The following is a 16996-nucleotide window of genomic DNA, read 5'->3' as shown; positions in this document are numbered from 1 at the left end:
TAGTTCTCCCTGAGGTGCGCGCCTGGGCAACCGCACACAAGAGAATGAAGGACCACCCACCTAATTAGTGGAGCCACGCAGGCGTGACTCCACTAATTAGGCGCCTGGACCCTGGAGAAGATGCACATGTAAGTGAGGTGGTGGCCTTGGGCGAATAGGTGGTAGGGGTAGTGGGGTGAGAAGAGCGGGTGGGGGGAATTGGGGACTTGCAGGGCTGCAGTGGCCAGAGAAAGAGGCAACTTTCCCCAGCTCCAGGGCTGCGGCTGCCAGGAAGAGACCCTGCTCCTTCCCAGCCCCACCTCGGGGGCTGCAGCTGCCAGGGAGAGATCCCCCCTCCTTCCCAGCTCTAGCTCAGGAGCTCCCGCAGCAGGGGAAAGACCCCCCTCCTTCCCAGCCCCAGCTCAGGGGCTGCCGTGGCAGGGGAGAGAGGGCACATCCATTGCATTAGAAAGGTAAGACTACTGATATTAAAATATGAGTTGTGTGCTTTTATTTGTAGAACAAAAAACGTTTATTATTATTACAGGTTTTTTTATAGAGCACTTTTCTCCAAAGTTCTTTACAATAGTTAGCTAATGGTACAAACAACATTTGGAAACATCATTAAGTGGTCCCCCAAGACCCTCATCAATTTTCAAGTGGTCCGCAAAACCAAAACGTTTGAGAACCACTAGTCTAAACCAAAAAGGCCAAATGGATATAATCTGAGGACTGTTCAAATCATGCTTGGTAAAAAACAGAAGATGTGGAACCAGAAGTTAATAGACCAAAATTGGTGTGATAGATATTACTCCCAGTTGGTGGACAAAATAATGTGGGGGGGGGGGAGGGTTTGAACTATGCTGCCTACTTTTTCCCTTTTGGGGTTTCTTAAAGAGAGACTTTGAAAAGAGATCCATTCAGTTCAGCTCTCTCTCATCTCCTGTCCCAACTTGCATCCCAGCTCACCGTATCTCATCTCATCTTCCCCTAGCTCATCCCCATACCTGCCAGCACTACAATTCTTCTCGCTCATCTTGACTCATCTAAAGGACTTTCTTTCTGAGAAGCAGGATTGTCTTGCTCCTGTTTAAGGAACTTTGTTTTCACCTGGGAACACTGAAAGTCATCACATTATCATGACATCCAGTCCTTAGCCCACCAATGGGGATACCTAATTAGCAGCACTGCAAAGGCACACAATATCCAGTATTGCATTTCCCTTCCCTTGTTTTATTTTCTGCTCCACTATTCCTTTCCTTCTATACTGTCTTACTCTCTTGGCTTTTCATCCAATCCTCAAGTCACCTATACTGCTATCATTCAAACCTGCCTTGTCTAAAGAGTAAGCTCCAACCAGATGACAGCCCTGACTAGTTCGTAATTAACCAACGTTCAAGCAGCAGGTGTCATGGTTTACTTGCCAGCCAAACCATCCACTCGTAACTAACTACCCAGTAGTGCAATGTTCCAAAAAACATCACCCAAAGCCATATTTTACCCATCTTTTCTATCCCGTCTCTCGTCCAACTTGCATCTGTCTGTTTATGAACAGGATAAGTGAATGCCCTTCTCATCAGGACAGAGAGTAAAATTAACCTCCTCCTCCTCAATAAAGAAAGGTTGTTCAGAAAATAAGAGACTGGTATTTTGACTCCAAAAGGAAAGAGACTCTGATAGAGTCTTGCTGTCCATTTTGTACAATCACTCAACCACAGTTTCAATACACATGCTTATTTTAACTTCTTGTGTTTAACTAAAACTTTCAATTTGTACGAATGTTTTTGCATGTTTGCCAAGTAATGAAGGGCTCTGTTTAAAAATAACCCCAAACCTATCTATCACCGTTTAGTGTTGGGACAGTGAGAGAGTTTATAAACACCCTAAACTCTTTGTGCCTTTGTGATCAATATCTATAGAACAGAGTTCATGTTCAGCTGATTATCCATCTCCTCCACCCCAATCATTTTCAGAGTCACTGCTTCCCAAGATAGAGTCCCCCTTCATGTAAGCACGCTCTACATTCTTTGTTCCTAGATGGATACATTTAGCCACATTAAAACCCAGTTTACCAAATCTTCCAGATCCCTCTGAATCAATGACCTGCCTTCATTACTTACAACTCCCACAATTTTTGTGTCATCTGCTAACTTTATCAGTGATGATCTTATGTTTTCTTCCAGGTCATTATTTAAAATGTTAAATAGTGTAGGGCCAAGAAAAGACCCCCACTAGAAACACTTTGAATCCATTTAATCTGTGCCATGTTAATTTTATCTTTCTAGTTTTGTTTTGTTTTATTTTATGATGCGGTACCAACACAAATGCCTTACAGAAGTAGAAGTATATCACATCAATACTATTCCCTTAATCTACCAAACTTGTAATCTCGTCTTTAAAAGGTATAAAACCTATACATATTAAGTGTTCAAGTTGAAATTTCTCATGATAGTTATTCAATTTCTATTTATCTTCAGAAACCTATCTATTCATTGAATGATGCAAGGGTCCTGTAGAAAACAAAACACTAAGTGAGCACGTAATAAGATTATCAATTTATACACACAAGGAGGCCAAATGAAGGTTGCACAGGGAACCTTAATTCTGGCAATACCTAAATTCTGAGAGCTTGACTTTGCAACCTTAAAACTTTCTTTGAATGTATCTTAGTTGGCTATAACTGTTGTTATATGCCTAAAATCGCTCTGATCACTGAGCTTCACTATTTTATCCATATCCCCCGACCCCTCTATGTTTTGCCTTTAAAATAAGAAGTTTGAGGCAATGATTGTCTCTTATATTTGTATACAGCTAGCAACATGCTATTTCTCTTATAACTGGGAACTTTGAGTACTACCATAATGACAATATTAATATGCTTTCATGTATATGTTCTACTATAAAAACAGAAATAAGGCCATTTATTTCAACATCAGCATGCAAATTCTGCAGAAATAGGTTTGAAAATAAGCATGATTCCTAACACTGAATCACATGGCTAGCAAACAGACAATTAAACATGAAGAAGTCAACAGATCAGATCATTTTCATATGATGATAGACTCTCAATACTGCATAAATCATAAAGCAATCTAAAGATGAAGGTGAAATCAAGAGATATTTTCAAGAGAGGAGACATCAATCTTGTGGCAGTATTTGAATACACCTATAACAAACAATGAAGTGCCTGATTTTCAGCTCAGCCTCAATGCAGATTAGTTTGGCACAAATAGATGTCAATGTGCCTACTCTGCAACAGCAAGTTTGTTAGTTAAAATGACAATTACTAATACTTAAGGGCACAACCATTTGCAGATGCAAAAAAGGAAATTGCTTTTTAAAATCAAGTCCTACACAAGGTGAACAAAAATGATAAAAAAATTAAATGATTTTTAAAATATAAATGATTTTTATTTAAAAATATATTTTAGTAACATTGCTAGTTCTTTACTTTCTTCCCATTTTATAGTCTTAAATTTCTGAAGTGGATGTTTTATACTTCTTTATTAGAATCCTAATTATTAGAAGGATTTTAGATTTTACATAGAGATTTTTTCTACTAACAAATTTCATACTTAAAATGATCATCTATGCTGAAAAAGACCAATTCAGGGCTTCTTTAAAACTGTTACTGCAAGACCACCACAAACTCAAACCATTAAATCCATTTGCAAATAGACCATGCTACATCTGTAACTTACACTACATTCTGATATATTGAACTATCACAAGTCAAGAAAGCTTCAATCAGGCTATGTCCCTACAATCTATATCCTTCCATCAGAATCAGCAGTTTGAAATCAGTAGGACTCATGCACCTAAATCATTTAGTGCTTTTGAAAAATCCCACCCTTCAGTGCCTAAAAATATGCTAAGGAGGCTAACTTCAGGCTATTTTTGAATTTTTTTCCTTTGTGTATTAAAAAAGTTCAAAATAACTTTGCTAACCTACTAAAAAAAATCTAAACAACATTTGATTGTTCATACAGAAGCAATCTGGTTTTGAAGTGACAAGGAGTATATGCCACTAAGAAAAGTTTAATTATATGTTTAGCCTTTGAAACTGCAAACATTTATGCACATGCTTACCTTTAAACACAAATAATCCCAATGAAGTCAATGGAATTATTCATGCGAGTAAGCTTACTTACCTGTTTAAGTGCAGCATTAGGGCTATAGTTTAACATTTTGGTTTTTGTCTACAGCAATTTTGTAAAATTCAAATAAAATATCCTACAAGTAGTCGCACTGAAATACTAGGTTTGTTTATAAAATAGTCTAGTTCATTACACATCTACAATTGCAATAGCACAAATTATCAAATAATTTAAGCCTCAATCTTATTTATATCAACTATTTTTTTTAAAAGTTATTTAATCATTATTTAAAATTTGCTTCACCATGGCTCTACATCTACAATAATTTCATCCAAATGTTTACTGCTGCAATGCCATCACTCACTATACTGTTGGATTTGGACTAGCCTAAACAGTATCTCAAACTTAATTATAACGATGTGATACTTGTGTGCTTCAACCAAAACACGAATCCATAAAATATCATTTACAGTTATATATAATGTGATTACTAACTAAAGTTTCATTTTTACACTATCAATAAATTTGAAACAGCAATTTCACTGTTCGGTACACAGTCCATTTGATAAAATGTGCAAAAATTTCATTTGTCACAGGGCATTATAGAGTTTTTAAGAAAGCAATATAATGAAAAAGTTATAATTTATCAGCTCAATAGGACTACTCATGTGGGTAAAGTAACTCAAGTGTGTAAGTGTTTAGTGGATTGGGTGCCAAATGCCCCCTCATCTAACAAGGGAGGGGAGGCTGCAAGGGAAAAAAATAAAAGTAAATTTTACTCTAGAACAGAAGAGAGTTTCACATAGTAGGACACTGATTTCCATAATCTACATTATCTGTAAAGAGACTCCTACAATTGCTAGGAAAATATACAGGTATTTTCCTACTTCCAAAAATTCAACTGTTTTGAACATACCTCAAAATCTGACTGTGGCCTAATAGAAACAGATAGTAGAGCAAGTGCTTTCTTTATACACGTCTGAAAGCAAAAAACAAAACCAAACCAGTTTTTTTAAGTCACCATCTGTCAGGTTAACGAGGAAGAGTGGAACAATGCTCTCTTCTACCATGACAGGGTCAGATGTGAAGCAATAATGTGGAATGCAAAATATACTTACACTTCAATGAGGACTGCCATGAAAAAATAAAAGATGTCTAAAGAAATGAACTAGTAATTGTTCCATGAGAGGAAAAGGCATTCAACATGTTAATTTCACTGCATTTAAAACTGTGTATGATAAAATAAGAGTCCCAGAAAAAGAAAAAAAGTGATTATATCCTCACTCCAAGGATCTGAAGTATTCCCCACCCCGCCTCACATTCCACTCACTCCACCAGGGTAAGATTTTAACTAAAGTTTGTGTGAATATGAACCCTATTCCTGTGCACGGGCCAGATGCTTTTGTTTGCTTGTAACCTTTAAGCTGAACCCCCAAAAAAGCTATTTTGGGTGCTTAATTTTTGTAATAGTTTCTTTTAAGATCTAGCAAAAAACCTAAATTCCAGATGTATTTTTTCCCTTTTTGTTTTTAATAAAATTAATCTTTTTTAACAACAAGATTGGATTTTTGGTGTCCTAAGAGGTTTGTGCATGTTGTTTGATTAGCGGATAGCCACAGCTAAACTCCAAGAGTCCCATGTTCTCTGGGAATCAGGTCCCTTGCGTTTGCAGATGATCCAGGTGGGATCCCCAACATGTGCCTGATGTGTTCATAATTAATTACTGTCAGGTAGGTAACAGAGAATAGTACCTCTTCCATGCATATTTCTGAGTTACATTTACCATCTCAGTTCTGCGATGATGCAAGGTGCAACCACAAGCTCCTTGTCCATCTGATGGTTAGGTGGGGAACAGTCTGCCCTAAGCCAGAGTTGGAGCAGGCACAGGTGAAGTCTGGCAATTGGCATCACATATTTGCATGCTAACATATGGCCTAGCAGACCCAGACACATCCATAGTGGCATAGTGAGATTTGATTCTACCCCAACACTAGCAATAGTATTGACAGGAACCTGTCTTCAGGAAGGTATTCCCTTGCTGAACTGGAGTTGATCAGGGGTCCTATGAACTCTTTCATTTGTGACAAGCTAAGAGATGATTTTTCATAGCTCACTCACAGGCCTAGCTGAGAGAAGAGAGAAAAGGCGCATTCTAGGCTTGTTGCAATCTCCACGTAAGGATAGACACGAATGACCTGTCTTCCTAGGTGTGTTACCACTATTGCTAGGCACTTTGTGAAGATTCTTCGTGCCACAGAGGATCTGAATGGCAGTACTTTGTACTGGTAATGGTTGGGCCCGCACCGTGAATCTTAGGACCTTCTTGTGGTGAGACAGATCGTTACACCAAAGTACGCATCCTGTGAGACAACAACTGTGAACCAGTCTTGAGCTGGAGAAATGGGATGAAGATAAGTGTTGCCTGAATTTGAATATCCTGAATTTGAATATATATTTGTTCAATCTCCTCAGGTCTCGGATAAGATGAAGACCAACTTTCTTCTTTGTGATATTGGTACTGGAAGTCTCTTGTCCTGTACTCCTGCGGCACCTCTTCTACAGCTTCCAGACTAAGCAATGAGGCCACTTTTGTTTGTAAGAGGCTCTTGTGAGAAGGGTCCCCTAAGCACAGTGGGGGGAAGACGGTAGGTAGGCAGGCAGGAGGGCACAGAATGTATACAGTAGCCTTGGGCATGATGTCTAATGCCCATTTTTCCACTGTGACAGTAACTCAGGCCAGATGGAAAGGGATAAAACAGTTCCTGAAGGGAAGGGAGCAGGCTTCAAAACAGCTCCAGCATGACTTTCTACACTCCCATCAAATCTGTTGCCTTGGGGTGGCAAGACTGGAGAGGGAAGATGGGAATCCTCTGGAGTACCTGGGTTTGCTTCTTTATTGGCACTCCGGCTGTCTGTCCCAGGAGCAGAATAGCACACTCCTGCATGACAGGGGTTGCACATGACTGGGGTTCAACTTTGCTGGTTGAACTGGGACTGGATTTGCATGGATTTCTGTAGATCATTTACGTCTATATTGCCACACTTAGTCTATCCTCTGGTTAAAAAGCTATGTTCCTTTAACAGGCAGGTCTTCTATCAAGGCCTATACTTCGTGTGGTATGTCTGATCATTTCTCTCCCCCACCACTTTTAAGAAACATCCTTAGCTGACAATGTGAAGACAAGGTTTCTTCACCAATTTGAACAGAAAAGAACCAGTTTAAGGTCTCTGAAGAGAGTAACTGGTCAGACGCTGACAGAGGGTCCTGGCCGCTATGCCCTTGCACAGGAGCATGAAGTAGCACAGAAAGCATCTGTGACCCCAACAGACACTTATTAAAAAAACCTGAGGCACATGTACACCTACAGCAGGATCCACACAGTAAAATAATGATTGACCTACTCAGAGTGGTTGTGAAAGAGTTGTGATAACTTGAGCTGTAGCCAATATTCCCCTCACAGGATAGCCAACTCAAATTAAAAGCAATGTAAGACGTTGTGTGTGTGGATGGGGCTCAAGTTAAGGGCAACACTCAAGTCATAACTCAAATTAATTCTGCAGCGAAGACAAGCCCTTAGTTGTGCCAGTGCAAGCCTCACTATGCATGAGTGCATTCTGCCTACTTTAAGGATTTGAACGGGGTAACTGCATCAATTTAGTTACACTGGCGCACATTTCTCTAACCTAGACAAGTCCCAAGAGCCTTCAGATAAACTCTCACAGCAAGACTCCTGCTTAAAAGAAACAGTTACCATTATAACAGAACATTGACATATGGTCAATGTGCTGTTTATAAAATGAATGGCTCTGTTACATTTAACACTTAAGAAGGCCAAGGGTGCTAAACATGAAGCTTGCAGATTCATAAAATGACCCCTGGCAAACATGATCTAAACTGATCAACTGTCATTTGCTAGGAAAAACTGTAGGTTTCCACAGCTGGTGAAGACCAACAATAAACATTTTCTATAAATCATCAAGGAGGATTCAAGTATCAGTACAAGAAAATGTTACAGTACAGTACATATATATACTTTTGAAAAATTATATAAATTATAAACAGACTAGATGTTGCCATTTGGTGTTAATTTTTGATGCCCCTGATATACCTGCAGGAGTCAAATTATCCGGTGACAGCCAACTGCAGTATTCAGCAATGTGCAGTTGTATCAGTTATCTTTATCCCTCTCTCTATATATACTTTCAAGAACCTGAGAAGTTAAGGGATCTAACATAAAATTTTATAATTCATTATCACTGAAAAAAGTCAAATATTTTCAATGTTTTGATTTCACATATTTTTGGGGACAAATACAGGTAGAAACACTGATGGTAAAGTTAAAACCTTATTTAGATATTACAGCTAATGCAGTACGCCTCCCTTACACTTCTCCTCTCCAATTATTTCCAGCTCATGTTTGAATGGAAATTTTAATGAAGGGATGTTCCTTTTTAAAGTTTATCTTTACAAAAGATTTTCTTTCTTCTCATTAAAAAAATAAAATACTAGCCTCATAGGGCTCTTGTTCCACCGCCCATATGAAAACCATGGGATCTGGCTCTTGAAAATGTATCAGTAGGACACTACATGCTTCTGTTACTTCCTACTAAGAAAATTCATGACTGATGAACCAAAAGTGGATCATCAATCTAATGGAGGATGGTAAAGGTGCTTTAAAAATCACCTTTTATAAAACAGTCTGATTTTCTTTTCTTAATTTTAAATGGTAATTAGATTAAAGCACCATATGTCTATTTAGGGCAATCCAATGGCCATTTCCATTGGAAGAAGAGTGGCAGCTGCATCGTAAAAACTTTTATATGACAAAAGCTGAGACTTGGGGCATTAATGAAGCTAGTGGAAAATTCTATAACTCACTTATGATGGTATTAGGGAATTCAGGCCTTTGTGTAGACTAAAAGATACTTTTTGAAATGGATAAAAGGCTTTGGAATCACAAAATTTATGTGATTTATGTAGCTTTTGAGAAATAATGTGTTCTGCCTTGGTGGCTAGAATATACCTTGACATCATATGCTATTTATTTTCTGGAAAAATCATGGATTATTTATTGTGCGATTAAAAAGGGGAAAAGTCCCATTTTTTTTCAAACCCTCCTGAAACTTTAGCAATGCTCTTGATCTATGCATCCCAATCCCCAAATCTGAACTACTCTCTAGAGTAAAATTGATAAGAAACATTGTCCATAAAAGCTGAAGGCAGTTGCTGTATAAATTGAAAGAGGTGTGAAAGCTATGTACTCCCTACTTTCCTCCTAAGTAATATTTGGCATCAGTTTTTTTTCTGTAAGCCTACCACAGGTATATTTTAGCCTCTTTAGTAGCTGTTCATTTTATCACACCCTTTATTTCCTTAGTTGGCTTAATCTTTGATTTTGTTTATCTTAAAAAAATTTCTAATGCATGCTGTGCAATATCTGGCCTTGCACTTGTTCAACATATTCACTTTCACACTAATTTCCTACAGTTCTCCCTCCCTTAATCGTTATATTCGTTGACTCCATAACTGTCTTCTGTTCAACATACTACTGCTCTGAAGACACTACACAAGGGTTAAAACAGCTGTAACTTCACCTTCTGTTTTCCACAGTTCAAATGATTAACACTTCAATTTTGTAGCCTCATTAAAATATGTCACTAACCTCTCCATACAGCTAAGCTTCCACTGATCCTGGTTTTTGTTGTTGTTCTGTTTTTTCCTCTCTATCCTCTCAAATACTCAAGTCAAGTCCTTTTTGTTGTTACATTATGCGTGTTCTTTGGCCAACAGATAATCACCTTGGATTTGGGCAAAGACTAAGTTGTGGTTGCTTAGGATAGCTGAAAAGGAGTAGCATAGGTGGCCCTACAATTGGAACTGAGTAAGGATCTGCCGAGTAAGCTGTTTCTGTTTTCGCATACTCACTCAAACTGCAAAAGAAAGTCTCTGAACAAAATATTAAGTTAACAATTTCTGTGACAGGTTTTCTTCTTGTTGGTAGGAAAAACACTACAGAAACAAGCGGCTGACAATATTTATCTTACATAACAAATATACAAGAGTATAAGCTATTTAAAGAGAAAAACTAGTGTCCTACTTAAATGGTGTTTCACAAAAACAGAAATTATAACAAGATAAACATTTAGCGTGTACATTAGATCAGGTTTTTGTCAGCCAGTGCTTGCCAACCTGTAGCAATGCACATCTCCTCAGAAGTGGCACAAAAGCCTGCAAGCAATCACAGTAACAGAGATCAACTGTTTAAACTTTAGGTGCAGAATAATAAATTCAGATCTGGTGACTGTACTATAGCAGGCTATACTACAGTAGCTAGAGTAACCATCCACGAAAACAGTCACTGAGATGTGCATTCCACACACTGCTGTTGTAAATAGCTTCTTGAAGTTTCAAAAACATTACACAAAGTGGACAATAGAGACCTCGGTATAGAAGCAGCATTGAGAGAACAATGTAAAAAAATCTCAAGGAAAAAAGTACAAACAACTCTCTGGAGACCTTCGGTAAAAAGCAACGAACAAATCTTTAACTCATTTTTTTTAGATGCTGGAATTTTATGAAATGGCAGCAATACACTCAATTATTTGGTATGAAGAGAAAAATAGATTGTAAGCCCCCTCAGGCAAGGGCCTTCTTTTTGTTCTGTGTTTGTACGGCATCTAGAACAACAAGGTCCTAGTCTATGATTGGGGACCCTAGCACTATGCTAATACAAATAAATAATAATATTATATACTATGCAACTTGCAAACTGCACGCTCATGAAAAGACAGTGGCCTGAGTAACAAAAAATATGCAAAGTTTGCGACAGCCCTGTACATCCCAGGGATAAATTTCTACTACTGCCTCCTATGCAAAACTGCAGCATTACAATAGGCTATTCAATATTTCCTAATAAAGATTCTCATTCATGAAGGATCCAAACAAATACAAAATAAAGTTACTATGCCTTCTGTATCCAGCATTTCTGAGCAGTTTGTATGTGAAAACCTAGGACACTAATATTTTCCACATTAGAAACACATACCTCTGAGGCCAAGAAAAATACAGAGATCATGACAAATCTGTGACACAATTTGCATTAAAGAAGCCAATAACATGCTCAATTAGGAGGTAAATACTATTACCTCTAATCAAGCATATTTTCAAGCATTTTAAAGCCTTATTAAGCATATTAAAACTATTTTCTACTTGCGTACAATTGTGAGGAGATATAATGAAGCAGTGAACATTGTTTCATCATCATCCTTGTTAAATCACCACCAGAGACCAAGTGTTACAATGGTCCTCTTGGAAGTTTTTCTTGTCCTGCCTAGAGTCTGTAAAAAGGAGAGTCAGAGAATGAAGGGTGGAAATGAGCAAATTTGTTTGAGAGAGGAAAAAGAAAAAAAGTGTCATGAGCAAACTAAGGATTGGAGCTCAAGGTAAATCCCTGCAGCAGAAAACATTCCTGGCTTCTTCTTCTTTTTATGGCAAAGGGAGGGGACAGGAGGGACTCTGACAACTGAAATCTCATGTTTTGGAATAAGGGCCTGAGAGAAACGTCCACTACTCATCTTTCCTCACAAGAGCTAGTGAGAACTGGAGCACTGAGAACCATCTATGTCCCAACTTCAGCACAGAAAGCCCACTACTGAGTTGAGTTGAAGGGGAGAAATAGGGCTGCAGGACTGAGTGATGTGATGCTCCAGGTTTCCAGGACTGCAAGATCTTCTAATCACTACTCTGTCCCTGTGAGGAGAAGAGAGGTTGGAACAATAAAGCTGTAAAGCCACCTGTCCTGGAGCACAGAGAGAGGGCTGCTGAAGCATGGCAGCCATTGAAGCATGGCTCAGAATATCTTGCAGGATGTACATCCGCCAATAGCACAAATAATTCTTACAGAATTACGCTAATGCAGTAAAGGAGGCAGAAAGTGTCTTCTACTCTTCTGCCATCAATGCAGCAGAATCACAGCAGACAGAGCTATTCTGCACAGTAAACCAAGTAATCAACTAAGACCTTGGACGCTGACCAGACTGCATTATCCATCTCAATTCCCATGACAGAGTTCAGTCTCGTCACACTTGCAGAAACTCAAGTAGCCATGAAGAATATTAGAACCTGTGAAACAGATACATGTGCCTCCTGGGCAGTGAAAGACAGTGAAATACTATGCCCACTAGTAAAGGATATGTCTCCTTCTGTGAAGCACACTTACCAAACTCCTTGAAAGAGACAATAACCTGCCCAACCCTCAAAAAGCCATCACTCAATCAAGGAGACATCTCCAACTACCATCTTGTCTCCAGTCTCCTATTCTGGGAAAAGTAATTGAGAAAGCAGTAATCACCAACCTTCTACAACATGTGACATCAGCCAATTCCTGGATGCCTCAGAGAGCACAGCAGAGACAGCTCTAGCAGCACTAAAGGACAACCTCCACATGACCATGGATACAGGCAAGATCTCCATATTCACAATAGTGGACCCTCTACTGTATTAAAAACTGAGGATCACAAGATACTGCTAACCCATTTACATGACACAGCAGGAATAGGTGACAGAGCATTACAATGGCTCCAATCGTTCCTTTCAACAGAACCCAGAGAGTGGTAACGGGTAACTTCCTTGAAGGCCCTCACCTGTAGGGCCCTCATGGATCCCTACTAACTCTGCTTCTCTTTGACAGCTACATGAGACTAGAAGAGCTAAAGAGACATTATGGACTTAGCTTCCAATACTGAACTGTATATCTAATTCTCCACTCATGCTACCATAGCCACTGTTTTCAAGAGATCAGCTCTTGGATCAACACTACCTGACTCAAATTCAACCTAGGAAAGACCGAAATGATGCTAGTTTGCAGAAGGAAATGCTTTGAAAACTAGTCAGCACATCATCTCCCTCATCCTCCTTTGAAGGCATACAACCCCCATTCATCAAATTGGTGCAAAGCTTCAGGATTCTCTTTGACTCCTCATTAAGCTTGGATGATCAGATAGCAGCAATGTCTAAAAATGCCTTCTTTCATCTCCAGCTCCACCCCTTGCTCCCTCATGAGAGCCTGGCCACAATAATCCATGCACCTATTTCCAGATTGGATGAATGTAATTCACTGTATCTGAAACTGAACATGAAAACAACGAACAGGTTCAAAATGCAGCTGCCCACTTCCTTACCTGGTTCAGGCTGCCATGAACACATCACGTCTGTGCTCCTGTCCTTCCACTTGCTCTCAGTGCAGTTCCAATTTCAGTTTAAGGCCTCAGTCCTAACCTTCAAAGCATTTAACAGACCAAGCCCCATCTACCTTAGACACCAAATTTCATAGGAACATAACATAAGAATGGCCATGCTGGGTCAGATTAATTGTCCATCTAGCCCAGTATTCGGTCTTCCAAGAGTGACCAATGCCAGATGCTGCAGAGAGAATGAACATAACAGGGCAATTATTGAGTGATCAATCCAGTATCATTCACTCCCACCATCTGGCAGTCAAAGGCTTTGGGAAATCCAGGACATGGGGTTGTATTCCTGACCATCTTGGTTAATAGCCACTGATGGACCTATCCTCCAGGAACTTATCTAATTCTTTTTTGAGCCAAGTTATACTTTTGGCCTTCATAACATCCCCAGCAATGAGTTCCATGGACTGACTGTACATTACGTGAAGAAGTACTTTTGTTTGTTTTAAACTTGCTGCCTACTAATTTCACCCAGTGACCCTTGGCTCTTGCGTTATGTGAAGGGGAAAATAAAACCTTCATATTCACTTTCTCCACACCATTCATGATTTTATAAGCCTCTATCATATCCTCCCATTCCAGTAGTCTCTTTTCGAGGCTGAAGAATCCTAGTCTTTTTAATCTCTCCTCATACGGAAGCTGTTCCATACCCCTAATCATTTTTGTTGTCCTTCTCTGCACTTTTTTCAATTCTAATATATCCTTTTTGAGATGGGGGACCAGAACTGCACGTAGTAGTAAAGATGTGGGTGTTCCAGGGATTTATATGATATTTTCTGACTTGTCTATCCTAATGGTTCTTAATATTCTATTAGCTTTTTTTTTTTCTTTTTGTCTGTTACTGCACATTGAGCAGATTTTTCAGAGAACTATCCACGATGACTCCAAGAGCTCTTTCTTGAGTGGTAACACCTAATTTAGACCCCATTATTCGGTATGTATAGTTGGGATTATGCTTTCCAATGTGCATTACTTAGCATTTATCAACACTGAATTTCATCTGCAATTTTGTTGCTCAGTCACCCACTTTTGTGAGATCCCTTTGTAAATTTTCACAGTCTGCCTTGGACTTAAATATCTTAAGTAATTTTTTTTATCATCCGCCAACTGTGTGTGTCAGGTCATTGTTTGCCCCTTTTTTCAGATCATTGATGAATATGTTGAAAAGCACAGGTCCCAGTACGGATTCTTGGGGGACACTGCTATTCACCTTCTCCACTGGGAGAACTGACCATTTATTTCTATCCTTTGTTTCCCATCTTTTAACCAGTTACTGATCCATGAGAGAATCTTTCCTCTTATCTCATGACTGCTTACTTTGCTTAAGAGCCTTTGATGAGGGACCTTGTCGAAGACTTTCTGAAAGCCAAAGCACACCATGTCCATTGGATCACCCTTGTCCACGTTTGCTGACATCATCAAAAAATTCTGATAGATTGGTGAAGCATGATTTCCTTTTCAAAAGCCATGTTGACTCTTCCTCAACACATCGTGTTCATTTATCTCTCTGATAATTCTGTTCTTTACTATAGTTTCAACGAATTTGCCTGGTACTGAAGTTAGGCTTAGCAGCCTGTAATTGTCAGGATCACCTCTGGATCCTTTTTAAAAACTGGCGTTACATTAGCTATCCTCCAATCATCTGATACAGAGGCTGATATAAGTAATAGGTTATATGCCAGAGTTAGTAGTTCTGCAATTTAATATTGGAGTTCCTTCAGAACTCTTGAGTGAATACCATCTGGTTCTAGTGACTCATTACTGTTTACTTTTATCAGTTTGTTCCAAAACCTCTTCTACTGAGTGATTCTACCTCAATCTGGGACAGTTCCTCAGATTTGTCACTTAAAAAGAAAGGCTCAGTGAATGGCTTCTACATTCTAAAACCCCTTCTACCATCTAAAAAGAATGGCTGTGGGAATCTCCCTCTCATCCCCTGCAGTGAAGATCGATGCAAAAAATTAATTTAGCTTCTCCAAAACGGCTGGATCTTCCTTGAGTGCTCCTTTAGCACCTCGACTGTCCAGTGGCCACACTGCCTATTTGGCAAACTTCCTGTTTCTGATGTAAAATATTTTGCTGTTAGTTTTTGAGTCTTTTGTTAGCTGTTCTTCATATTCTTTTTTGGCCTGCCTAATTATACTTTTACACTTGACTTGCCAGAGTTTATACTCCTTTCCTCAGTAGGATCTGAAACTTCCAAATTTTTCAGGATGCCTTTTTGCCTCCAACGACCTCTTTTACTCTATTGTTTATACACAGACCTTTTTTTAGTCCTCTCACTATATTTTTTATTTGGGGCATACATTTAACTTGAGCCTCTATAATGGTATTTTTTAAGTTTCCATGCAGTCCGCAGACATTTCACTCCTGTGACTGTTCCTTTTAATTTTCATTTAACTATCGCTCTCATTTTTGTGTAGTTCCCCCTTTTGAAGTTAAAACTACTATGGTGGGCTTCTTTGGTATTTTCTCCCCCACACGAATGTTCTATTCAATCTATGAATTGCCAAGGAAGATGTACTCTTCTGAGACAATGCAGATCATGAAGTCCAGCTCAAAGCATATGCAATTGGGGGACAAAACCTTTTCATTTGAGAGTATCTGGCTGTGGAACAAACTTCCAGAGGGGATCAGGTGAAATTGGAGTTTTGTCCATTTTTAGAAAAGGCTGCAGAACTTTCATTTTTAACAAACTCTTTCCCCACTTAATGTATGACACTGAACACCCCTTCTACTTGTCCTTTCCCCCTCCTTAAAACAAAAAACAACCTTACAACTTTTTATATCTCAAGAGAAAATCCAGAGATTCCATGAAGTTCATTACATACTTTGCTATTGCCACTCAATTTTACATGGAACGTGCTCATAATACTACATCAATGGTGAGCAGCATAAAACTTTCCGATGGATAATAAAGGTGCTTAGCAGTGCAAACAAGTACATAGCTAGCAAACCCTGCTCTAACTTCTCTGCTAAAATGTTTAATCCTAAACCACTGAAGGGATGATTTAACCTTGATAGGCAACATAGCGCAGTTAGCCTGATTAATGATTCCAGCTGAACTAACAGTTATCACATAAATAAAGCCCAAAAGTAAAATCATGCTTTATACCATTTAAGCTCTAGTACATTTTGACCAACACCATTGCCAATTCTCACCTCTTCCCTAGCCTTTGGGTTTCTCACCTTATTTTCACACATCACAGCTTAATGGCAACAAATTTCATTGGGAGAGGATAGCTTTGTCCATCCCCCAGAATTTAGACTGGGAGGGGTTTAGATTACAGAAATGCTTTACCCTTCAGCACCTTTTCTTAGAGGTTACAGGGTTTTCTTCCTCTGGGGACAGATGTCTGAGAGAAATGACTTATGCAACAGTAATCTTAAGTACTCTCAGCTTAGTCACAGATAAAAACAAGAAAAGTGAACTGCACTCATCTCTTGAAAGCAGTATGCTCCCTGACCACTCTGTCCAGACTGCTTGCTGGCCAGCTACCAACTCCTCCACTCTTGCTCTCCCAGAAACTGTTTTTCAAAGCCTGTCTTTGGGTCAGCTTCCATGTCCATAGAATCTACTTTAGATCTGTAGCATTGTTCTTTTTCTATAAGAGCTAACTCACATCCACTGGCTGAATACACGCAGTCTCCATCTTGGCTGAACACAGAGATAC

General features: G+C 39.1%; 1 protein-coding gene across 10 annotated transcripts in view; it reads right to left on the bottom strand.

The window, feature by feature from the left end:
- Positions 1 to 16996, bottom strand: part of MAP3K4 (mitogen-activated protein kinase kinase kinase 4) — a 148733-nt gene that overhangs the window by 116068 nt on the left and 15669 nt on the right. The window contains exon 1 of one of the 10 annotated variants that reach the window (XM_037895108.1): positions 11295 to 11356. The exons of the other annotated variants lie outside the window; for them this stretch is intronic. Coding sequence (XP_037751036.1) covers positions 11295 to 11341 — 47 coding nt within the window. The 5' untranslated portion in view covers positions 11342 to 11356. Of the gene's footprint in view, positions 1 to 11294; positions 11357 to 16996 lie in introns of those variants that run through there. 10 annotated transcript variants of the gene reach the window in all.

Source organism: Chelonia mydas, chromosome 3 (genome assembly GCF_015237465.2).
Source record: "Chelonia mydas isolate rCheMyd1 chromosome 3, rCheMyd1.pri.v2, whole genome shotgun sequence".
Taxonomy (NCBI): Eukaryota; Metazoa; Chordata; order Testudines; family Cheloniidae; genus Chelonia; species Chelonia mydas.
This window is presented reverse-complemented; position numbering and strand designations above follow the sequence as displayed.